A 25,516-nucleotide genomic window follows, 5' to 3' on the forward strand; every position below is an offset into this window, starting at 1 on the left:
TTACAGCTGCATCACAGGACTGGGGATGTCACGCTTTCACTTTCCATAGGCAGCAGCAGTAGAGTGTCCCCCATAGAGAGCACAGAGCAGCCCCCCAGCTTACCTGACCCAGGGCCGCACGATCCTGTGTCCAGTCCCCGATGACCAGCAGCGGCTTCCCGGCTTCTCCTGTCCTAACCCCCACTGTCTCTTCCCCTCCGTCCAGCGGTCTCTCTCTACCCCACCGTACACTTCCGGTTTCTGGTCCAGCGAATGACAGTGAAGCCAAACACTAGTACACCCGCCGCCCAGACACCATAGAGAGCAGGGGATGATAGGAAGAGCGTCTGTCTCCTAGTACGTACCATAGAGTCAGTGCAAACTCTGGAGTGTGCGCCGTCCTCCCAGACACCATAGAGAAGAGAAGGAGCGACCGTTACAATCTCCTATCCTGCCGAATACCATAGAGAGTATAACATTATATTAATGCCGTAAAGCAGTGTTCTACAGCCTCTTCAGGGCAGCAGTCTCCTCATCCCTGCTGTAGTCTAGTTGTAAAACTACAACTCCCAGCATCTTTTTTGTAGTAAAGAAGCATAAAATCGTAGGCTGTGTCCACATGGTGCATATTATATACCAATATACAGAGCATGCACCTACTGTATCCAATAGAAATATTTGCCACAGTTCACACTGTACATTACTGCATGCACGGTTTTTTATCACACCATTGAGGTAAACATCTGTTATTGTTAGCATAGCCCCCAGGAATCCATGTCAGTGATACAGGATTAATCAGATCCCATCGCCATATTTGAGGGGATATCCAGGGTATATATATATATATATATATATATACAGTATTATTTCTTGTAGAAACAGCGCTACTCCTGACCTCAGGTTGTGCGGTATTGCAGCTCAGTTCCATTGAAGTTGTAATACCACATAGAACCTGAAGATAGGGGTGGCGCTGTTTTGAAAGAAGACAGCTATGTTTCCCTAATCCTGGATAGCCCCTTTAAAAACATGGTCAAACATTGTCAAAGTACGCAGCTGAAATCTATAGCTATCATTACTGCAGTAGGGTTTTACAGCGTATGTTTTTCCCTTAGTAAAAATATGCGGTGTAAACATAGCCTAAGGCACATATAGTGTTATCGTCTTTTGGCCAGTATATATTCAACCAAAACTAGGAGGGGGTTGAAAATATAGAAGCAGTGCAAATCTCTTCATTATAGTTTTATTTTTTGTCACTGACAGAAATACTGACCAAAATACATTGTGTGAACTTGGCTTTAGGCTTTGTTGCCACACAGTATTTTTGCTCAGTATTGGATTGGAGTAGATTGGAAACACGCTCTGTTCACACAATGTTGAAATTGAGTGGATGGCCGCCATTTAATGGCAAATATTTGCTGTTATTTTAAAACAACGGCTGTTTTTTTGAAATAATGGCCGTTATTTACTGTTATATGGCGGCCACCCACTCAATTTCAACATTGTGTAAACAGAGCCTTTCTGTGTTTTTAATCCACTCCTGGTTTTGGTTGCAATATGAGGACCACAATACTGACTGAAATATATGTAGTGTGAACGCAGCCTCAGTGTGTAAATGTTCACCCCCTATCAGGTGAATCAGACAAATCTGCCGTGTACCACCTCACCCTGTGGCCTCATTCAGGGGGCATTTTAGATGCCGATCTTATGGTGGCTTTACACGGAACGATTTATCGTTCGAATTTTCACAATAACGATCGAATTCGAACGATAATCGTTCCGTGTAAACGCAGCAAACGATCAAGCGACGAGCGAGAAATCGTTCATTTTGATCTTTCAACAAGTTCTCAAATCGTCGTTGATCGTTCGCAAAAAATTCACAGATCGTTCCGTGTAAACAGTCTTTCAACGATTTCACCTATGTGTGAGATAGGCTTAAGCGATCGCAAAACGATTTTTCCGTCTAAACGTGCGATCGGGCGAATTATTGCTCCGTGTAAAACCACCATTAGACATTGATTTTGCCCCCGTCCCCCCCCCCCAAGAATTGCCCTATTGCTCTGTGTGGGTTTCACTATGTCACACCTAATGTAGGTAAATGGGGTCAAGCTCAGACCCCAAAGGGGCATCACCCGCTCTTCATTGATCCCTATTGGTCCCTGTTTTTAAAACGATAACTATTATATTGTTCTACAGTGTTTCTCGGTACCTAATACCTTACTATACTGTAGAGACAGCAAACTCAGGCCCTCCAGATGTTTTGGCTTTGGCTGTCCAGGCCTGATGGGAATTGTAGTTTTGCAACAGCTGGAGGGGCTGAGGTTGACACCAGTGCAGTAGACCCTATAAAGTCCTTAAAGGAAATCTGTTGTCTGCAATTTATGTTCCAAACTTCTGAACCAGTTAGATGCTGTGAGGACAAGTAGACACCTTATACCTTTCATATATCTGTCTATGCTAATTCAATGTAGGAAAAGGGTCAAAGGGCTTTTCCAAGCTGGAGGGGACGGGAACATCTCCTTGCTCCCCCTCTCATCCCTATACCTTGTCCTATGTCATTATATCATATATCACAGGTGTCCAGGAGCCTTTACCTCCACCCGTGTCCCTGACCTCAGCTTTGCGTCTGTCTGTCTTACAAGTATTTGGAGAAAGCGTTAGGTCAGTAGCATTGTGATGGACGGGCGGACGGTCCGGGGCTGATAACCAGTGCTGGGGACCCCATGCTCTTCCTATGCCCGGGGCACCCATGATCTGTATCCGCAACCGCGCCTTCATTTATGGGTCAATGACGCTGAGCGCAGTTATTGTTCACTAGTGCATGGTATACAGACAATAATCAGCCTGACATGTATGGGGAACATGAGAGGAAACATGATCAGAGACTCTCTACCATTATACAAGAGAAAGCCAGGCACCCCCCTAACAAAAAACATCAGAGATAATCGCAGGTCAGCATCATAGTCATACTACCCAGACAGCATGGTGGCAGTAAATACCGGTGCCATGTCTCCGAGTAGCTGCAGCGGTGATGTGTAAAATGACATGTTAGTATACATAGAATAAGTCCTATGTTTTTTCCCTTCCCCATACAATTAGCTGCACCCGGACTCATAGTGCCGGCCATCATATATGTCTTTTTTTCAAAAACTTAGAACAATCGTAAAGTGAAAAGTGTATTCAAAAAAGTCTTTTCGTAAACCTTGCACCTCTCTTGCTTGACTAGGTTTCGTCCTTTGATGTCTTCTTCAGGGGACCCATTATGATTTCCCTTGCTGTACCGAAACGTCTGACATTGTGACAGTCTATGAGACTTTTATTGAATCCGTACCCTGCACCAATAACTAATGTCTCAATGACGTGTCAAAAGTAAAAAAAAAACTTTAGGTGCAGTTTAAAGGTGAAGTTGGGCGTGGGGTGGCGGGGTCTTTTGGTCATTGGCTGAGTGGGCTAAATTCCACCCGTCGGTGACGTACCCGGAACCCAGAAGAAGATGACAGCCGACGGGGTCCGACGGGGTTGCGCAGCACAGGCTCAGGGGTGGTATCAGCTTTTAAATATCTCCCCACCACCTGTCTATAATGAATTTTTGGCCCCCTCAGGCTGGACTTGCATATGTCATAATATATGTAGTACAGGAAAGATGAAATTATGCCTCTATACATGGGCCAGGGCTGGTATTAGCGTCCATCAAGATCATGAAAATGTTGCTCTTAGCAGTTCCATGTCCTGTCACAGTAGTTATCCTAAGATGAAACATTATCCACCATTCACAGGCAGTAGGGGGTAGGGGGTATCTAGCTGATTGGTAGAAGACTGACAACTGGGATCCAGCAGCTTTTCCCTACCGAATGGAGCAATAGCGGGCATACTGCACCACCACTCCATTCATTCTTTATGGGACTTCGGAACATTGCTGGACACACAATTCTTGTAAGCAGTAAATGGGGTGATGGCCAAGCATGCAACCTGCTAGGAGACAGTTGACCTTCGTGATTGGTGGGCATCTGTTCTAGGGATAACTTTTATTCTCGGGATAACCCTATACAATCTTTTTTTTTTTCTAGATTAGCCTGGTTAAGAAAAACTATTTTTGAAACCAACTAAATTTACCAGCTAGAAAGAGAGTTTCATGCCTTGGAGGACTCGGAACGTCCTGGCATTATGGAGACAGCCCACATTATTTTCATGGACACCATGTAATGCATCGTTTCGCTACAGGAAAATAGAACACTTATTGAACCCCAGATGACCACTAAATGTAGAATAATCTGGAATAAACTTATTTTAATGGAACTGTTTTATTTATAAAAAGTTTAGATCCCCTTTATGTGGATGTCCAACTAGGCTGACGTGCAGCATACCGTCAGTAGAAGAGCCTCGTGTCTCCCCATCATTCCCGCACCTAGTCATCATAACTGGGCTCTGACATTGAATGAAGTGCAGGAACTGCTGGAGGCTCCAGAGAGCAATCAATTACTGGCCGATCAATAATTACACCAAGGGAAAGTATTGATTTGTTGTATTTTAGCAACAGTTCTGCCTGTTCAATGCCGAAAATATACAATGCATGCTGCAAAGGATAAATGGTCAATGTGTCCTGGATAAACGGTGAATACAATGAACTAATCTGGACGCTGGTCGTCCATTGACCTCTACCCAACGTCCTAGGGAAAGAAGGGAACCATCTCACGTGTTACTCTACTTTCTAAAAACAGACCATGTGCCCGACACTGACATCACTGGGCAACGGGATGGCTGAAGAACGTCATGGAAATCCATGGAGATGTCCCGGGGACATGGAGAACTCAATAGAACAGGCGGGTAGTGACACATAGAGAAGATACACCAGATGGACAGGCTGGAGACAACACCAGAGCATTGAGGCAAGGTGGAGATAAGGGATAATCTTATGGGATGGACTTTAGAAGAAGCAGGTAGATTATACATAGACTAAGACGGGGACACATTGACTTTTTTAGTTAATCTTCAAGCAACCATTCCAATTCTACCAGACAGAAATAGAGAAGGGATCGGGTAACTTAACACCAATACCATTTTTGGGTTCCACATTGAGCTGATTGCAAGCGCTATGTCTTGCACCGTCATTTGGCTTCGGGTCAGATGATATGTGGACATTGTGCATAGGATCCGACCCCTCGGCTTGGTATTCATATGTTCCAGTTGAGTAGCTGACCTTTCCCAGAAATCAGAATATTGTAGGAAGTCTCTGGTTCGGCCGACACCAAGAGTAAAACCGAGACCTTAATTTCAAGACAGTAGTCGAAGAGAAGTAAGATGAGAACCATACAGGAAGGAGATGAGAGTGAAGGGAAGGAGGAGGCCTCAAATGAAGTGGTTAGGAAAGAAAGTTCCACCAGAAATATAAGGGACTCGGTAGGACATGAGGACTTTGAGGAGTTTGTTCTGAACTTTGATGATTACGATCTTTGGGAGTCCATCAAAACCCATCTATCCCATCCAGATGGAGACAACATTCGTAAGTAACTTTCTTCTGTTCTACTTTATGTCATTTATGCCTTCAGTTTATGTTTTTGTGTTTTGTTACTATTTCACCTGTCCTATAATATATCTAGGGAGGTGTCTACAAGACAGATGTAGTGCTTTTTGTGCTGCTTGACTCACAGATATTTCTTAAAGGGATTTTATCACAACAGAGAGCCCCATTTAGTTTGGAGCCATGATGGAGATTCTAATACCTCAACCTCTACCTGGGGAAGTTGCACCCAGCCAGACTTTATTCCTACTAGTTGTCCATGTTAGAGGGCTATCAATACAGAATGGTTCTCCATCCTCGTTCGGAGTGATCCTGAGCAGGGACCCCCATCTATAACATTCAAATGGATTAATATGGTAGATATGGGCAGGGGGGTCGGCTTCACCTCTTTAGTAAATCTTATACCAAGTACAATAATAGAGCTTCTCAGCCTTAAAGGGAACAAGTTATCAGAAATTGACCTTTTGTTTAAATTAAAGTTTTTATGTCAAACATATTTTTTATGTTTTTTTCTCCATTTTACTATTTATCTTATTATGAAATAATCTTGCAGTTTCCATTCTCACCACTAGGCCTAAAACTAAGCTAAGATTTCCTGTTTTTTTTTTTGATAAGGAAAAGTGACCTGCTGTAAAGTGACCTGTGCAGCATAAAGCGAAAGTTGACACCGGAAGAAAGAGATTTAAATAGATTACTCTGACAGGTCACAGAGCATGGTCTGTCCATTGTTGCCAATGTCCATGGGGCTTGCCCCATAATAATGTATAAAAAAAATGTTTAATCTTGTTTTTATCTTTATTTTTGAAAATTTCCATGACGGTGGCCATATTGGAGGCAAATGCTTTCCTCCTGTATAAATAGTGCCGAAGGAATTGAGTGCTTTATGGCAGCTGCAATGTATAGGAGTCAATTGACAAAGGAACCTTTTTATAATAGGGAAGCATCTCATCATGACCAGTATGGGTATTGGTTGGTGGCTTTCAAGATGGCGCAAGGATACGTTAGGCCTCTGTTTAAATCACATATAAAGCCCAAAATCAGAGAAATATGTTGTAAGGCTTTAACAAATGGCTACATTGACCTAACGCATATCATCAATATACCGGTTGGTGGTCATATCTTACAGATGACTGAGTAGTTCCTGGCTTTTGACTGTGTGTAGTGTTTAGTGTATGTTTTTCAGATGAGTTTTATTTACAATCCAAATCGCACCTTAACCCCTTCACCTTGGTTGTCTCTTGTGTATAGTCCTCAATCTGGATGAACCTCCAGTACTGCGGAGGCAGCTGGTAACGAAGAATCGTGCGAGCCGGAAGGAGGCCATGGTCATGCCACCACAGGCCAACTGGGCCAAGAAAAAAACTGATAGGAAGGGACCCCATGAGGTAAGCCCAAGGACCAGACCCAACAAGGAAGACTCATACTTAAGAATATTCTACATAACAACACAAGGTTGTGTCATCAATTTTGTGGTTTCTTTATGGTGGTGACACAAAGGAACATCATGGCCATGTATTCTAGATGTTACTCCATTGCTTTTTATATTGTGTCTCCAGGTCTTTGTGGAGCTGAACGAGTTGGTGTGTGAAGGAGTCCATGAAATGCAATGGAAGGAGACTGCTCGCTGGATAAAATTTGAGGAGGATGTGGAGCAGGACACATCACGATGGGGAAGACCTCATGTGGCTTCCTTATCATTCCGTAGCCTGCTCGAGCTCAGGAAGACCATCACCCATGGTGGGTTTTTGTAGGTTCATCTGTTGACCATTTGACACCAAGATATCTGACAGAAGCTGTCCCATAGTGTGCTAAAAGATTGGCCCAGCAGATGGGTCTTTCTATGCAATTCCGTAACTTTCACATTGAGGGGGGACTATAGGTGTATCTATGATTGGTACCTATAAGTACCATTATTGGAGATAATGGTAAAGAAAAAAAAGGTCAGCGCCATATACCACTCCATCCAAATGATTCGATTTCCATTCCTTTTCACATCTATGATGATTGTCCTGGTGGCTTTAACAGCTGCAGACTGACACTGTGCATACATGTATTGGTAAATCTCATTCACTATGACTAGAGAACAAAAATTCAGTCTGTTCTGTTCTTCACTTATTTTTACTGCCTGCATTTGTATTACAGGAGCTGTACTCTTGGATTTGGACCAGACCACCATGCCCGGAATCGCCCAGATGATTGTAGAGACTATGGTTGTTTCTGACCAGATACGAGTCATCGATCGTTCTAACGTTTTGCGGTCACTTTTGTTGAAGCATAGGTAACCCATCAAAAGTGGATGTAGGTTAAATCCAGATACATCCTTGTTCACTGTCATAGATTCATAACTATAGCTATATGTCCAAAATGTCTGGTCTATGGCCTCTCACTAAAGAGGATGTGTCACCTACATTTTCTTTTACTGATTAACGTCAGATTCTAAAGCTTGTTTTTTTATTCTAATTTATTCTGTTTCGATTTTCTGACAATTTTATTTTTTTTATTTCACTATTTGTACATTGTTGTGGTGGCAGCCATATTGCCTGAGCTGTTTTTAACATGCGTTACAACAAGACTCATGGACATAGATGACAATAAACAGACTCTGTCCACTTGAGATGAATCTGAAACATTACTGAGCGCGCTCTGTGATCTGTGAGGAGGTCATTCCACAGGGAGCTGCTATTGTCTCCTCTATCTACTGGTGTCACATGACGCTGCAATGCTGTACAGATCACTTTACAGCAGTCTCCTCTTATGACTACAGACACAACAGGAAGTCTCGGCTTAGTTTTATCCCCGGTGATGAGAATGAAAACTGCAAGATTTTAGGATTATTTTATAATATAGATAGAAAAATTGATAATTAAAATAAATATCAACAAAAATTGTTAAAAAATATGTTTAACATAAAAACCTTATTTATACAATAAGTTATTTTTGATGACACATTCTCTTTCAGAATGACACGTATTCACGTGTGATGAAAGGTCTATTGGATATTTCTTGAAGGGGTTATCCAGTGTTAGAAAAACATGACTACTTCCTTCCAACAACACCACTCTTGTCTCAAGTTCAGGTGTGGTTTGCAAATAAGCTCCATTTACTTCAATGGAACAGTTGCAAAACCTGCACCCAAACTGGAGACACGAGCGGTGCTGTCACTGGAAGAAAGTGGCCATATTTTTCTGATACTGGATAACCCCTTTAAGTGTCAACCTTTTTGTCTTTGGTAGCCATCCTAATGATGGAAGAGAGTCTCATCATCCTCGTGTCACCCCCACCTCTTCTGGTCCAAGCAACCATGTCACAGCCACCAGCCCATCCAAAGAAACCGCCACCAATAATTCCCATAGTGACCAAGACAGTAAACAGGTGAGCCGGGCCGGTGGGTTCTGTCATGAAGGGGTATTCCTATCCAAAGAAGTTTTCCCCTGATAAGCTGATCGTGGAGGTCTGACCAATGGGCCCCCCATCTATCCCGATCCCGCACATACACAGCCAGCTCTCTCTTCACTTTCTATCGCGGCAGACCAGACAGTCCAACCCTCGGACTACACATGGCAATGGTTAGCAGCCAAGTCCTACAAATATCTGACTTGCTGGGCCCATATAAGTCAGGTTAAAATAAGTGGATTTTTTTTGCTATCACCAATGACACAATGGTGGAGATTTATCAAATGGGTGTAAAGTAGAATTGGCTCAATTACCCCTAGCAACCAATCAGATTCCACCAGATTTTCCAAGAAATCTGTGAAAGATGTAAAGTGAAACCAGATTAGTTGCTAGGGGCAACTGAGCCAGTTTTGCTTTACACCACTTCTATAAATCTCCCCCAATACCTTATGTTCTCTAGAAAACAGTGAACGGACCAGACGGTCACCGTATGAAACACTGGAAGCTCATGGAGAAGATTCCAGAAAATGCTGAGGCCACCGTCGTTCTTGTGGGTTAGTAAATGTTATCTGTATTAACTTCAGTGCTTGGAAGGTGCATGGGTGGTGTAATAAATGCAAAGTCTCTTAGTAGAGAGAAATGTTAGGGTTAAAGTAGGGATGGGGAACCTTTGGCCCTCCAGCTGTTGTAAAACTACAACTCCCATCATGCCTGGACAGCCGAAGGGGGAGTTGTAGTTTTACAGCAGCTGGAGGGCCAAAGGTTCCTCATCCCTGGGTTAAAGGAACACTGTGTTATGCCTAGTGAAAGGGGCGGAGCATGACACACCAAAGAGGGAATCCCTTTGTCATGCTCCGCCCCCTCAGGCCCTGCACTAGACATATCTGTTCTACACAGAATATCCCTTTAAGCAATTGTTGGTATTGTGTACATTAGAGTGGTATGACTGGTTTGCTCCAGTTTCTTTGTAGACGTCCATTACAGCTCTGGTTGCAGATTCCGTGTCTAGGCCACCTTCCAATGCTGCTCATAGACTTATGATTATCCTTTGCAGGTTGTGTGGAGTTCTTGGCCAATCCCGCTATGGCGTTTGTGCGTCTCAGTGAGGCGGTACTGCTTGAGTCCGTTCTTGAGGTGCCGGTCCCTGTGCGGTTCCTGTTCGTTTTGCTGGGTCCTACTCAGTCTAATATGGATTACCATGAGATCGGACGCTCCATCTCCACTCTTATGTCAGACAAAGTAAGTACCCATGGTGGTAGTGCAGCCATACTGAATAGATGGTATACCTATATCTGTACTGGGTATATGGTTAGAGAGTCGAGGCTTAAAGGGGTTTTCCACTCAAGCATAACTTTTAATATGTTGCTGCCCATGGCGAAACTAACAATTCCTTCCATACTTGTTAATATCTGTTTAGTCTCCTTCCCCCAGTTATGGGCTGCTGCTTTCTGCTCAAAACCAAAAAAATCTTTGTGTGAGCTTTTCTTTTTGTCTCCCCCTCCCTTCTGAGAGGGCTGATGTATGCCCCTGGCCCTTGCGCCTTCAGCCACAAGAGCCCCCCCATTCACATACTCACCTGGCCCGGGACAGTTCCCCAGTATTCATTCTTCCAGCTCCCCGGAGCATGATTGACATCACTCGTGTGCCAGGGAGCTGGGAGGATAAAAGAACGCTGGGGGCTGTGCCGGGCCAGGTGAGTATGTGTATGGGGGGACCCTATAGTTTTTTGCTATGGGGAACCATGAATCTTAGCTACGCCCCTGGCTGTCTCAGAAGGGAGGGGGGAGGAGGGGGGGCAGAGAGAAAAGCTCCCACACAAATTTTTGTGTTTTCAGCAGCAGCTCAGAACTGAATAGATAATAACAAGACTGAATAAATAATAAGAAGTATGGAAGAAATTGTTAGTAGTCTCACCATGGGCCGCAACATATCAAAACCCTTCTATCCTGCCATGAAAGAAGAAGATTGAGGTTATCACTTTTCCACTAAAAAATAAGCTTCAAATCCTCTGCATAGACTCAATATCAGAAACATGGATCTGCAAACCCTATAAACCAGGCCAGTGACAGGGCCCCTTTAAGAGCAACGCAATTGTTATTCCCTGCCTAGAACTTATTCAGCGCACTTTATACAATACCAGGTGTATAAAACACTTGACTTTTATTTCTATAGTTGCAAAATTACAGGTAGGAAGGACCCTTGAAATTATAGCGCTCGACCTGCAGAGATGTATGAGCGGCCGGGGAGGGTGACACTAATACCATACAATTATCTGATTGTGAAGGGTGAATTGTACTGAATGGGGAGACGTCGCCCTTCACCTTCTCCTGGTGCACGGTGGATACTGTACATTACCGCGGCCATGAAGGCAGCGCCGCCGGCTTGTGATTATTACTTCCCGCTGGGATTTTTTACTTGGTTGAATAGATGTAATTACAGTGATTTTACCAGCGCAGGATATAGATCAGCTGACACGGAAACGCTAAAGTATCGGCAATTATAAGGAGATTATAAGGGTCTGCTGACGGACGGAGTAATGATAGTCAGTGGATGATGATATGGAGCGCGGCTCATCGCTCCTATTATACACCGCTCCTTGGGTGTAGTAGAATGAATTATTTAGGGACCACATTGTGCTAAAAACTCTGATTTTACTAATATTGAATACTCTCTGTATGTTATGTAATATGCCAGGCTGATTAATTTATTCTAGATACGGCTTAGGCTGTACACATGGGATTTAAAGGCTTAAAGGGGTACGCCGGCAAAAACATTTTTCTTTTAAATCAACTATAACTATAACTTTCTGGAATTTATGAAACGTCCGCCTGAGGCGTACGCCAGGGAGAAGGTGCAGATTCGCCCCTTTTCCAAGGCGTATGCCTGCTGTATGCCCCACTCACTCGATGGGCGTGCTGTGGGAGCTTGGGGGGGGGCTAGACAAGGCATTGAGGAAGCGCGGCCTCCTCCCGCGCCTCATTTACGCCTGCAAGCTGGAAGCAGGTGTAGATTTAGTATGCTGGACGCAGGTTTGGGCACCCGGCCGGCCCGATTCACTAAGAGGCGTGCGCCTCTTAGTGAATTCTGCCGGGAAAAGGGGCGTGGCCTAATATAAGACCGGCGTACTTGTACGCCAGTCTTGATAAATCTCCCCCTATGTGTATATATAAACTTTCTTTCATGAAGGTATATAAGTTTGCAACTTTAATAATCTTGTAATTAAAATGTTAGAAAATGTAAATAATTGTTTGAAACTTATTTACACTGAGTGGCATCAGAAAGGGCCTCCCTGCTGCCACTAATGGCGGTGTCAGGAACTGCAGGGCTGCACAAGCACTACTGACACCAATAGCTTCCTTAGGTGTAATGTCTATTCTCATGGTAATGATAACTCAGATCCCACCCCTTTAACTACCTACATGTTGTCTATAGTGACCACAGCATCTAAGGGGTTAGAGAGAAAAAGCATGGGGGTGAGCAACAGTCAAAATGAAGACCCCCTCCTAGGCCTGCCATCGAAATACTCTTACTACAGGAGTATTGTAGTGTATTGTGGAAGTGATCAAATGATCACTTGTCCCATATGGGGACTGAAGTTATTAGAAAAAAATATAGAGAAAATATAAGTAAAAATAACTTTAAAACCCCCAATGATCACATAGAAAAAAAACCTGAAAAAGAATATAGTTGATATCACCATGATTGGAAGTGTCCAGAAGAATGTTAAATTATTGTTAAAACAGTAAAAAAAAAACTAACAAATTAACCAAATTTGCGCTTTGTTTTTTATTGGTTACCTTAACTCTCAACAAACATTGGAAAAAAAAAAACCTAGATTCACCCAAAAATGAAAATACTCCATAAAAGTATCTAAGCCCTGATATAGCTCCATATCTAGAAATATAAAAAGGTTACAAAATGGTGATGATTTTTTAAAGATTTTTTTTTTTTTAATTTTACTGGTATTGTTTTATTTTTTATTTTATTTTATCGTTTTTAAACTTTTTAAGTTTTTCAATGTAAATTTTGTTTTTGTCCAGGTTTTCCATGAAGCGGCGTACATGGCTGCAGATAGACACGACCTTCTGAATGCTATCAATGAGTTCCTGGATTGCAGTATGGTTCTCCCGCCGTGCGAGGTGGAAGGGAAGGATCTTCTACGCTCTATCGCTACTTTTCAGAAGGATCTACTGAGGAAGAGGAGGGAGAGGGAACAGCGACGCTCAGCCAGGGAACACGCAGCTCCGAAATTGACGGGACAACCAGAAGGTGAGAGGTTCAGTCCTTTGGATGTAGAACAAGGATGGGGAACCATCTGTAGCAAAACTACAATCCCCATCAAGCCTGGCCTAATGCTTTGGCTGTCCAAGCATGATGGGAATTTTAGTTTTGTGAAGCGTTCTTCGTCGCATATGTGGAGCATGAGGACCTCTAACGTTACTCAGTGTCCTCCCTCAGATTTCTAAGGATAAATATTGGGCAGGTGTAATCCATCCATCTTATACCATGTCCTCTCTTCTGCGCAGACACTACAGTAATGAAGCCAGAGGAGGAGGATGATGATGACGTAGAGAGTGAGCTGGATCCTCTGGAGCGCTCTGGATTTCTTTTTGGGGGTCTGATTCGTGACATACGCCGGCGGTATGTGAGATACTGGAGCGACATCAAGGACGGGCTCAACAGTCAGTGTTTTGCAGCCGCCCTGTTTATCTACTTTGCGGCCCTGTCTCCGGCCATCACTTTTGGGGGTCTCTTAGGTAACACTTGCTGATTTCTAGCTACGTTTAGTGCACACATATCTGTATTTATCATGTCACATGAGGCACATAAGTGTGCAATAGGGCTGAAATTCCTGGAGGTGTCAGTAATATGGAAAATGATTTAGCTTTACTAGATAAGTGGTCCAAACAATGGAAACTGCTGTTTCCAAATGTAAAATAATACACTTGGGGAGGAGGAATCCTCTATCCGAGTATCATATCAGAAGTTCTGTGTTGGCAAAGACTTTAGAAGAGGAGGATTTAGGGGTAGTGATTTCTGACCAGGCCGTAGGGAAAGCTAATGGTATGCTGGGCTGTTTATATAATGCTATGCTGGGCTGTATATATATATATAATGGTATTCTGGGCTGTTTATATAATGGTATGCGAGGCTGTATATATATATATATATATATATATATATATATATATATATATATAAAATGGTATGCTGGGCTGTATATATATAATGGTATGCTGAGCTGTATATATAATGGTATGCTGGCCTATATATATATTTATTGGTATGCTGGGCTGTACATATAATGGTATGCTGGGCTGTATATATATGTAACGGTATGCTGGGCTGTTTATATAATGGTATGCTGGGCTGTATATATATGTAATGGTATGATGGGCTGTATATATATAATGGTGTGCTGGGCTGTAAACATTGTATACATATAATAGTATGCTGGGCTGTATATATATATATATATATATATATATATATATATAATGGTATGCTGGGCTGTATATATATTGGTATGCTGGGTTGTATATATATATATATATAGTGGTATGCTGGGCTGTATATATAATGGTGTGCTAGGCTGTATACATATAATGGTATGCTGGGCTGTGTATATATAATGGTATGCTGGGCTGTATATATATAATGGTATTCTGGGCTGTATATGTAATGGTATGCTGGGCTGTATATATATAATGGTATTCTGGGCTGTATATATATATAATGGTATGCTGGGCTGTATATATATAATGGTATCCTGGGCTGCATATATATGTAATGTATGCTGGGCTGTATATATATATTTAATGGTATGCTGGGCTGTATATATATATAATGGTATGCTGGGCTGTATATATATATAATGGTGTGCTAGGCTGTATACATATAATGGTATGCTGGGTTGTATATATAATGGTATGCTGGGCTGTATATATATATAATGGTGTGCTGGGCTGTGTATATATAATGGTATGCTAGGCTGTATATATATAATGGTATGCTGGGCTGTATATATATAATGGTATGCTGGGCTGTATATATATATAATGGTGTGCTAGGCTGTATACATATAATGGTATGCTGGGTTGTATATATAATGGTATGCTGGGCTGTATATATATGTAACGGTATGCTGGGCTGTGTATATATAATGGTATGCTGGGCTGTATATATATATATATATATATATATATATATATATATAATGCTATGATGTCCTGTATATATATAATGCTATGCTGGGCTGTATATATATACCGTATTTTCCGCCGTATAAGGTGACTGGGCGTATAAGACGACCCCTGACTTTTAAGAAGATTGTCAGGGGTTCGCCTTATACGCGGGAAAATGTTAACCCCTGCCTGACCGCAGCTCTGCAGGGAGAGATTTGAGAGAATGAGAGAGGCGCCGAAAATTCCCGAAGCCTCTCTCATTCACCCGAAACTTTCCCGGCAGCCAAGCGTCTCCAAGCCTCTCCGATAACACTCGGCTGCCCGGCAGAGGTTTGGCGATCTCCGCCTATGCACTGCCTGCGCCGGGAACGGTACTGAAGGCGCACGGAGGCCGGGAACGGGCCCCAGGTGAGTTAAATGTTTGATTTTTTTTTTCATAGTGGTTGCCCCATTCGGTGGGGATGGGGCTATTTTTGCGTCCCCCCACCGTATGGGGCGACCGTACCCGGCGTAAGACAACCCCCGACTTCTAAGAAAATTTTTCAGGGTTAAAAAGTCGTCTTATACGCCGGAAAATACGGTATATAATGGTATGCTGGGCTGTATATATAATGGTATGCTGGGCTGTGTATATAATGGTATGCTGGGCTGTGTATATAATGGTATACTGGGCTGTGTATATAATGTTATGCTGGGCTGTATAGCTAGAGGTATAACCAGTAGGAAGAGGAGATTGTGATCCCGCTGTATACAGCTCTAGTGACATCACATCTGGAATACTGTGTCCAGTTCTGGAGACCTCACCTATAAAAAGATAGTGATAAAATAGAATGGATCCAAAGACGGCTACAAAAATGGTGGAGGGTGTGAGGTATAGAAAATATCAGAAAAGACTTAAAGGGGAACTTTTATACACAAAGAGCAGAGGAGGAATGTGCGTCTCTTTCCTTCCTCCTCTGTGCCATTCCCGTGCTGTTAGCAGTGTAATCCTCAGCATCTTTAGGAGCACTGATCGACCTCAATCACGTGAGCCGGCCCGCTCCTTCTAATGATAATCAATTGGCGATCTGGGGGAGGGGCAGTCTTCCTAACGGAGCACAGGACTGAGGATTACACTGCTAAAAGCTCTGGAATGGCGCTGAGGAGGAAGTAAAGAGACATAGCCTCATCCTCGGCACCCAGTGCACAATAGGAGGCTATTGCTGATGGAATTTGAATCTGTATAGTCTGGAGGAAAGAAGGGAAAGAAGGACATGATGGAAACCTTTATATATGTTAAAGGACTAAATAGGGTTCAGGAGGGAAGTGTTTTTTTTACAAAAAAAAAATGAACTTAAGAACAAGAGGACACAGTGATTGTTATCATCACAAACAATCAGGGCTAAAACTTTCTTTACATTCTCAGGGGAGAAGACGCAAGGATTGATGGGGGTGTCAGAGCTCATAGTATCCACCTCAGTGCTCGGGGTCATCTTCTCCTTACTCGCCGCACAGCCCTTACTCATCATCGGCTTCTCAGGTCCACTTCTTGTCTTTGAAGAAGCATTTTTTAAGGTATGAAAGAAATCTAAGACTCAATTTACCTTTAGTATCTTACTTCCAGTGAGTGAAAGTCAGTGCGGGTCATGTGATGAAGTGCGGGTCATGTGATAGTCATGTGATGACCACACAGTTATGGGGCTTTTCCAGTGACGGCCTTGTTATCAGAGTTCTCTGCACCTGTGCATCCATCATGTGACCAGCACAGATTTGAATTTATGCACATGATAAATCATTTCACTTCTCGCAGAAGATGTCAATAAGGAGAACCAAAGACATGTAAGACCTTTCCACTGAATTTGACTCCACTGTGGGAGGAGACAATAGAAATGGTCACCTCTGCAATAACCCCGACTATCATAAGACTAGGGGTCGGGCTTCCCTTTAGTTGATTGCTTTGGCTGTCAAACATGCATTCTGCTGCTTCATTCAAGTCTATGAGCCTGATGTAGCTGGGCAAGTACAGCTCTCGGCTTTCCTCATTGGTCCTCTAGAGCTGAATGGGTTCCCGGCAGTCGGAGCCCCACCGATCAGACACGTACTGCTTATCGTGTGGATAGGTGATGAGTACTGAACTGAAATAAAAAAGCTATTGGTTCCATTATTTTAGCCATTTTATTGCATTTCATCTGTTTTTATTTTATATTAAACATTTTTTGAGCCTTTACAGCTCAAAATGGCCCAAAAGTTTGATCACTAAGAATCTGAGCTAAATAAGAGAAATATAATGAAATACAAGGCGGAAAAGGTAGAAGTCAAGGAGTTCAGTCTTCTTTTAACTGTGCCAGGAGTCATTAAAACAACAACATTAACTTTTTTTGTGTGAAAAATAGATATGAATCTGTTTCATTTGAATAAAAAACAATTCTGGAGATGTTGGCAGCAGTGATGACCCCATAGCGGTTCCACATTCTCCCTGCATTTTATTTCTTCTTAGTAATACAGATACACCTGACAGGAATGTTCTTTTCTGTAAATTATTAAAGGGATTTTAGGATATTAGCTCTACTAAAATGAAAGGCGTAGTTCAGCAAAAAAAAAAAAAAAAAATTCAAATCAACTGGTGCTTTAAAGTGCCAGAGATTTGTAATTTACGTCTATTACAAAATCTCCAATCTTCCAGTACTTATCACTGATGTATGTCCTGCAGGAAGTGGTGTATTCTCTCCAGTCTGACACAGTGCTCTCTGCTGCCACCTCTGTCCATGTCAGGAACTGTCCAGAGCAGCAGCAAATCCCCATAGTAAACCTCTCTTGCTCTGGACAGTTTCTGACATGGACAGTGGTGGCAGCAAAGAGCACTGTGTCAGACTGGAGAGAATACGCCACTTCCTGCAGAACATACAGCAGCTGGTGAGTACTGGAAGACTTAAGATTTTTTTAATCTAAGTAAATTACAAATATCTGGTACTTTCTGGCATCGGTTGATTTTAAACAATTTTTGTTCTTCAGTTAACTTCATGGTTTGAAGTTATCTTTCTGCCAATGTTTTAGTGCAAAAAGCAGCAAATTTTGGCGTATAGCAAATTTGCACTAAACTTTGCAACTTCACAAGTACCGCCACATTTCCAAAAATGGGTAAATAGTGGATAGGTTTAACCTGGATGTGGCAGAACCACCAAGTGTCTGATGGCGCCAATTGTAATCTATTACTGCTCACGTGACTACAATGATGTTACCTCTTTCTGTGGCAGTTTTGCCAAGTGCAGGACATAGAGTACCTGACCGGCCGGGTGTGGATTGGTTTCTGGTTGATCCTCTTTGTCCTGGTGATGGTGGCAGCGGAGGGAAGCTTTCTGGTCCGTTACATCTCTCCATTCACACAGGAGATCTTTGCGTTTCTCATTTCCCTGATCTTCATCAATGAAACTTTTTATAAGTTGTATAAGGTGAGATGTTAGTATTATTTTAGCCTTGTGTCTTTGTCATCCTGCATCGATACAGTACATTATGCATATGTACATAATGTTTAATATTATACCATACTGGGACATAAGGAGTTAAAAGCGTACCTGGAGTTGTGACAAGCAATATATTCTCTTCATATTTTAGGATTTATATGTTTAGATCAATATTATACATATGGCCACTAGGTGTCTCTCTTCCCAGTCCTTTGTGCACTCACACAAGGAGAGATACCTGTTCATCGTGCAGGTTGTATATCACCTGAGGGTATTTAACTTATGGTCCTTTTACACGGAACGATTATCGTTAGTTTTTGCACGATAACGATCGCATTTGAACGATAATCGTTCCTTGTAAATGCTGCGAACGAGCAAGCGACGAGCAAGAAATCGTTCATTTTGATCTTTCAACATGTTCTCAAATCAGATTATCTGCCAAAGATTTGAAGCCAAAGCCAGGAATGGATTTGAAAAGAGGAGAAATCTCAGGCTTTCCTTTATGACCTGATCTCTGTTTATAGTCTGTTTCTTGCTTTGGCTTCAAATCTTTGGCAGATCATCTGTCAGATAAACTTAAGGCCCTATTCCACGGAACGATTATTGTCCGTTATGGCCAATGTTGAAAAACGGCATGTTAAAAAACAGATGTCTGTGATAGCAGCGATCTGCTGCCGTCGCTCCGTGGAATAGGGGCGGTGGCAGCATGGGCTGCTCGGACAATCTAGCGATCACCCGGGCAGCCCCCTCACCTCCCCGTGCCCACTCCCGCACTCACCTGCTTGCTGCTGCCGCATGAAATAGTGGCGGCAGCGAGCGGGGCGCGAGGAGCAAACGAGCGCTAATAGCCCTGTGGAATGGGGGCTTTACTGTGTAAATGGACCCTAACTTAGGCTAATTATATCATCAGCTATGCATGCTCTTTGCTATGTAACAATTCAGTCAGTATAAGGTCACTGTGCGGTCACTGTCCTGTGTGACAGGAGAGCTGACCATACAATGCAAGCACCCCCAGGATTCTCTACCACTAATTGTGAATGCGCAGCAGCTGTACACATGCACATAGAAGGGAGACACCTAGTGGCCATATGTATAATGTTGCCTTAAACATAGAAAACATAAAAATTAAGAGAGTATATTGCAAAACTGTTAGCAATCATAGCCCTTGTTGATTTCTTAAAAAACACATACACTGTATCTGACACATCCATAGACCCATTACTTTTTATAGGGACCTATGTAATGCATAATTTCTCCAGTAGAGGCGCTGCCAAAGGATGAAACACTTAATGTCAGGATCTCTTACAGATTACAACTGGACACTGGGGGGTCCCACACATTTGATCTTTATAACAAAGGAGCATTGTAAAAAGTCATACAATTAATATCATTTTTCATTATTAGGTCTTTGCAGATCACCCCCTTCTCAGGACGTACCCATCTGGTGGGTCAGGAAGTCGCACAGCTGCCCTGGGCCCTCGCATGCAACCCAACACAGCTTTACTATCTCTCATCCTGATGTCAGGAACTTTTCTCATCGCTTTCTTCCTGCGAAAGTTCAAGAATAGTCGGTTCTTGGGAGGGAAGGTGGAGTACAGGGGCACATGATATGGGGTCCAGGGGTATCTCTTTGGCACTGTCTAATTGATCTCTGTCTTATTTTTCAGGCAAGAAGGGTGATTGGTGATTTTGGAATTCCCATATCTATTCTAGTGATGGTCCTTATCGATTACACCATAACTGATACATACACACAGGTATCTTTTCATTCATTGTATATAAGCATAGGACAAGAATACAACTACTATAATACTGCCCCAATATACAAGAATATAACTACTATAATACTGCCCCTATATACAAGAATATAACTACTATAATACTGCTCCTATACACAAAAATATAACTACTATAATACTGCTCCTATGTACAAGAATATAACTACTATAATACTGCTCCTATACACAAGAATATAACTACTATAATACTGCTCCTATGTACAAGAACATAACTACTATAATACTGCTCCTATACACAAGAATATAACTACTATAACACTGCTCCTATGTACAAGAATATAACTACTATAATACTGCTCCTATATACAAGTAATATAACTACTATAATACTGCTCCTATATACAGGGATATAACTACTATAATAGTGCTCCTATATACAGGAATATATGTACTATAATACTGCCCCCTATATACAAGAATATAACTACTTTAATACTGCTCCTATATACAAGAATATACCTACTATAATACTGCTCCTATATACGGGGATATAACTACTATAATACTGCTCCTATATACAGGAATATAACTACTATAATACTGCTCCTATATACAAGAATATAACTACTATAATACTGCCCCTATATACAAGAATATAACTACTATAATACTGCTCCTATATACAGGAATATCACTACTATAATACTGCCCCTATATACAAGAATATAACTACTATAATACTGCCCCTATATACAGGGATATAACTACTATAATACTGTTCCTATATACAAGAATATAACTACTATAATACTGCTCCTATATACAGGAATATAACTACTATAATACTGCTCCTATATACAAGAATATAACTACTATAATACTGCTCCTATATACAAGAATATAACTACTATAATACTGCTCCTATATACAAGAATATAACTACTATAATACTGCTCCTATATACAGGGATATAACTACTATAATACTGCTCCTATATACAGGAATATAACTACTATAATACTGCTCCTATATACAAGAATATAACTACTATAATACTCCCCCCTATATACAAGAATATAACTACTATAATACTGCTCCTATATACAAGAATATAACTACTATAATACTGCTCCTATATACAAGAATGGATTCTGTAAAGAAAGTCTCATTTTCAGTTCCTCTTTCTATAGAAATTGAATGTTCCATCAGGTTTGTCTGTCACTTCTCCCGGGAAGCGTGGTTGGTTTATCCATCCCATGGGAACATCAAGCCCATTCCCACTCTGGATGATGTTTGCCTCAGCTATTCCGGCTCTCCTGGTTTTCATCCTCATGTTTATGGAGACGCAGATCACGACGTGAGTCAGCCTGATACAATATGTTTCTCAAAAATAGAATTTAGGGTATATTCACACGGACGGACTCGCAGCGAGATTCTCGCTGCGAGTCCGGCAGGTCCTGGCAGTTCCCACACACTACATACTCGCTGCGGTCTGAACGACCGCAGCGAGTATGTAATTCTACCGCCCTTAACCCCTTCTGCTCCCGCCTGGCTCCCCCGCTGTAAGCATACATTACCTCTCCTCGCTGCACGGGTCCGGCGTCCTGCTCTCCCTCCCGGCCAATCAGTGTGTTGCCCAGCCGCAGCCACTGATTGGCCGGATGGGAGAGCAGGACGCCGGACCCGTGCAGCGAGGAGAGGTAATGTATGCTTACAGCGGGGGAGCCAGGCGGGAGCAGAAGGGGTTAAGGGCGGTAGAATTACATACTCGCTGCGGTCGTTCAGACCGCAGCGAGTATGTAGTGTGTGGGAACTGCCAGGACCTGCCGGACTCGCAGAGAGAATCTCGCTGCGAGTCCGTTCGTGTGAATATACCCTTAAAGGGGATGTCTACTTTAGAAAACCCATTTACATTTATCCTGCCAGGGGCTTCAAAGTTAATAGCGATGCAGATGGGGCCATTTCAGTGCCCTCACCTCACAAAAAATAACATTAATTTCAGCGAACACCATGTAATACCTTGCTTCTCCTGTGGGGGTGCTGCAAGAAAACTGAACAGTTGTTGGTTTGTTTGTTTTTTATTTTTTTGCATTAAAATCGAAAGTTTTTATTCTACTTGTATTATTTTAACAGTGTTTTTTCTATGTGTCTGGTCTCTCCGCCAGTCTCATTGTCAGCAAAAAGGAGAGGCGGCTGCAGAAGGGCAGTGGCTTTCACCTGGATCTCCTTCTCATTGGGACTCTGGGTGGTCTTTGTGCCCTCTTCGGGCTGCCATGGCTAACAGCGACCACAGTGAGATCTGTAACTCACGTCAATGCCTTAACTCTGATGAGCAAGACTGCGCCGGGAGAGAGACCGCGAATCTCTGAGGTCAAAGAGCAACGAGTAACCGGAGTATTGATCGCTACATTAGTAGGTAAATGCTCAATACTCACTGCCTATGTGTAACACAGTTCTGGGGATAATGTGCACAATACTTGTATCATTGGATGTTATTATATTATCTATTATCTATCTCCTATCTATCTATCTCCTATCTATCTATCTATCTATCTATCTATCTATCTATCTATCTCCTATCTATCTATCTATCTATCTATCTATCTATCTATCTATCTCCTATCTCCTATCTATCTATCTATCTATCTATCTATCTATCTATCTATCTATCTCCTATCTATCTATCTATCTATCTATCTATCTCCTATCTATCTATCTATCTATCTATCTATCTATCTATCTATCTATCTATCTCCTATCTATCTCCTATCTATCTATCTATCTATCTATCTATCTATCTATCTATCTATCTATCTATCTCTCTCTCTCCTATCTATCTATCTATCTATCTATCTCCTATCTATCTCCTATCTATCTATCTACCTATCTCCTATCTATCTATCTATCTATCTATCTATCTATCTATCTATCTATCTATCTATCTATCTCCTATCTATCTATCTATCTCCTATCTATCTATCTAATATCTCTCTATATTTGATCTGTACCTATAATACAGGACTATCTATAGTAATGGGAGAGATGCTACGTCAGATTCCATTGGCTGTTCTTTTTGGGATCTTCCTGTATATGGGGGTGACATCCCTCACTGGAATTCAACTGTTTGAACGACTTCTTCTTATCCTAATGCATCCAAAACATCATCCAGAACACCCCTACGTGGTGAAGGTGAGCTGCTCAAACTAGTGCTATGAACTCAAATGATAGGACTTTTTATTCTATAACTATATACTGGGAGTTCTCTGCACCTAATGAATGTGATTAGGATTATGTATGTTCCACTAGGTGTGCACATGGAGGATGCACCTGTTTACCTGTGTCCAGCTGTCCTGCATTGTGCTGCTGTGGGTTGTGAAGTCATCTCCAGCATCACTTGCCTTCCCATTCCTGCTCATCCTCACTGTCCCACTGAGGCGGTTCATCCTGCCACGTTTTTTCCACGAGAGAGAACTGAAAGCTGTAAGTCACTATAATTTATATGTTATGTATACGAATATAACTACTATAATACTGCTCCTATATACAAGAATATAACTACTATAATACTTCTCCTATATACAAGAATATACTATATTACTGCCCCCTATATACAGGAATATAACTACTATAATACTGCTCCTATATACAGGAATATAACTACTATAATACTGCCTCCTATATACAGGAATATAACTACTATAATACTGCTCCTATATACAGGAATATAACTACTATAATACTGCTCCTATATACAAGAATATAACTACTATAATACTGCTCCTATATACAAGAATATAACTACTATAATACTGCTCCTATATACAGGAATATAACTACTCTAATACTGCTCCTATATACAGGAATATAACTACTATAATACTGCTCCTATATATAAGAATATAACTACTATAATACTTCTCCTATATACAAGAATATACTATATTACTGCCCCCTATATACAGGAATATAACTACTATAATACTGCTCCCTATATACAAGAATATAACTACTATAATGTTGTTAATGCAGGAATATAACTACTATATACAGGAATATAACTACTATAATACTGCTCCTATATACAGGGATATAACTACTATAATACTGCCCCTATATACAGGAATATAACTACTATAATACTGCCCCTATATACAAGAATATAACTGCTATAATACTGCTCCTATATACAGGAATATAACTACTATAATACTGCCCCTATATACAAGAATATAACTGCTATAATACTGCTCCTATATACAGGAATATAACTACTATAATACTGCCTCCTATATACAGGAATATACCTACTATAATACTGCCCCTATCATATCCCATTCTATCTCCTTCTGTATTAGTTGGATTCTGAAGATGTTGGACCAAACTTTGATGAAGACGGTCAGGATGAATACAATGAGCTGCACATGCCCGTCTGAGATTTGCCTCTTGTGTTGTGTCCTGCTTGCTGCCATCCTGCCCTTTATCTCTCTACTTTGTTGGTGACACTTTCCTATCTCTATAGCGTCCCTCCCTTAATAACATGCTAGAGCCCTATAGAAGCCAAGGACATAAGATGGACACTGGACAGATCTTCTGTATGAGAGGTCGCTCCAATAATGTATTCAAGGTTCTTCCCCTGAATGATTCAATGCAAACAGTTGCCTTAAAGTTGTCTGATGGCATCATTAAGACTGGGCAAACTATTTGTCATCTAATGTCTATGCCCAGGACTGATCAGATTCTGTAGCACTCTATAGGAATAGCTCCCCCGGTGGCCAGTTTATTCATTACATTTATAGAAAACCTTTACATTATGTTGTCGTTGAAAATTTTTAAAATAAACTCTTTATTTCGTATTGGTTTGTGTTTACATCTTGTAGCCCCTCATGGACCGTGATAGGGACCCCATGGACGAAATGGGGTCTATACCATACCTCTGTTTGCCACCAATTTCATATAAGGAATTAAAGGGTTTAATTTGTTGGATTTCAGACTGTGGAATGTTCCAATGTGTGTAGTATGAGGGAAAAGCTCTATATTAGGGTGCCATATGGAAGCACCATATGGCGGCACACAGATCCCCTATAGCTCAGTGCATACAATTATAGCAAACCATCAGCTGTAAGGAACATTAGGAATGTAATTATATATATATATATAATTCAGCTAGTGTTACCTCATTTACATGTTATTTCTATCTGAAAATTCCTGGAATCCTTTCCTTTAGTTGGGTCATGTGATCTCATGGTGACCCCCCTGGAAATTACA

At 41.6% G+C, this 25,516-nt stretch overlaps 2 protein-coding genes across 5 annotated transcripts in view; one reads left to right on the plus strand and one right to left on the minus strand.

Moving 5' to 3' along the window:
• The window catches only part of STK11IP (serine/threonine kinase 11 interacting protein), a 31,751-nt gene extending 31,496 nt beyond the window's left edge, over positions 1–255 (minus strand). Inside the window, exon 1 of the mRNA XM_069982594.1 lies at positions 104–255. The gene's annotated coding sequence lies outside the window, so the exon portion shown is untranslated. The remainder of the gene's footprint in view (positions 1–103) is intronic.
• Positions 148–25,066, plus strand: SLC4A3 (solute carrier family 4 member 3). 4 transcript variants are annotated; one of them, XM_069982600.1, is made up of 18 exons: positions 148–336; positions 6,743–6,879; positions 7,051–7,231; positions 7,637–7,772; positions 8,728–8,866; positions 9,348–9,441; positions 9,942–10,126; positions 12,928–13,156; positions 13,414–13,644; positions 16,478–16,626; positions 18,306–18,500; positions 19,917–20,099; positions 20,180–20,269; positions 21,442–21,608; positions 22,417–22,667; positions 23,271–23,440; positions 23,558–23,731; positions 24,607–25,066. In XM_069982600.1, exons 2-18 carry the CDS (start codon positions 6,817–6,819, stop codon positions 24,682–24,684), a joined length of 2,715 nt encoding a protein of 904 aa, XP_069838701.1. In that variant the 5' UTR covers positions 148–336; positions 6,743–6,816; the 3' UTR covers positions 24,685–25,066. The 4 variants fall into 4 exon arrangements, with proteins under 4 accessions (XP_069838701.1, XP_069838698.1, XP_069838696.1 ...); XM_069982597.1 differs by lacking the exon at positions 148–336 and adding an exon at positions 463–714; XM_069982595.1 differs by lacking the exon at positions 148–336 and adding an exon at positions 5,260–5,476.
• Positions 25,067–25,516: the final 450 nt, after the last annotated feature.

Source organism: Dendropsophus ebraccatus, chromosome 9 (genome assembly GCF_027789765.1).
Source record: "Dendropsophus ebraccatus isolate aDenEbr1 chromosome 9, aDenEbr1.pat, whole genome shotgun sequence".
NCBI lineage: Eukaryota > Metazoa > Chordata > Amphibia > Anura > Hylidae > Dendropsophus > Dendropsophus ebraccatus.

What these genes read in the sequence shown, in the direction of transcription:
- SLC4A3 (XM_069982595.1), top strand. Translation starts at nt 5,275, where the DNA reads ATGAGAACCATACAGGAAGGAGATGAGAGTGAAGGGAAGGAGGAGGCC. An exon ending in GTGACCAAGACAGTAAACAG is followed by an intron (nt 8,867 to 9,347) that starts GTGAGCCGGGCC and finishes TATGTTCTCTAG; the next exon opens with AAAACAGTGAACGGACCAGA. An exon ending in TAACTGATACATACACACAG is followed by an intron (nt 20,270 to 21,441) that starts GTATCTTTTCAT and finishes CTCTTTCTATAG; the next exon opens with AAATTGAATGTTCCATCAGG.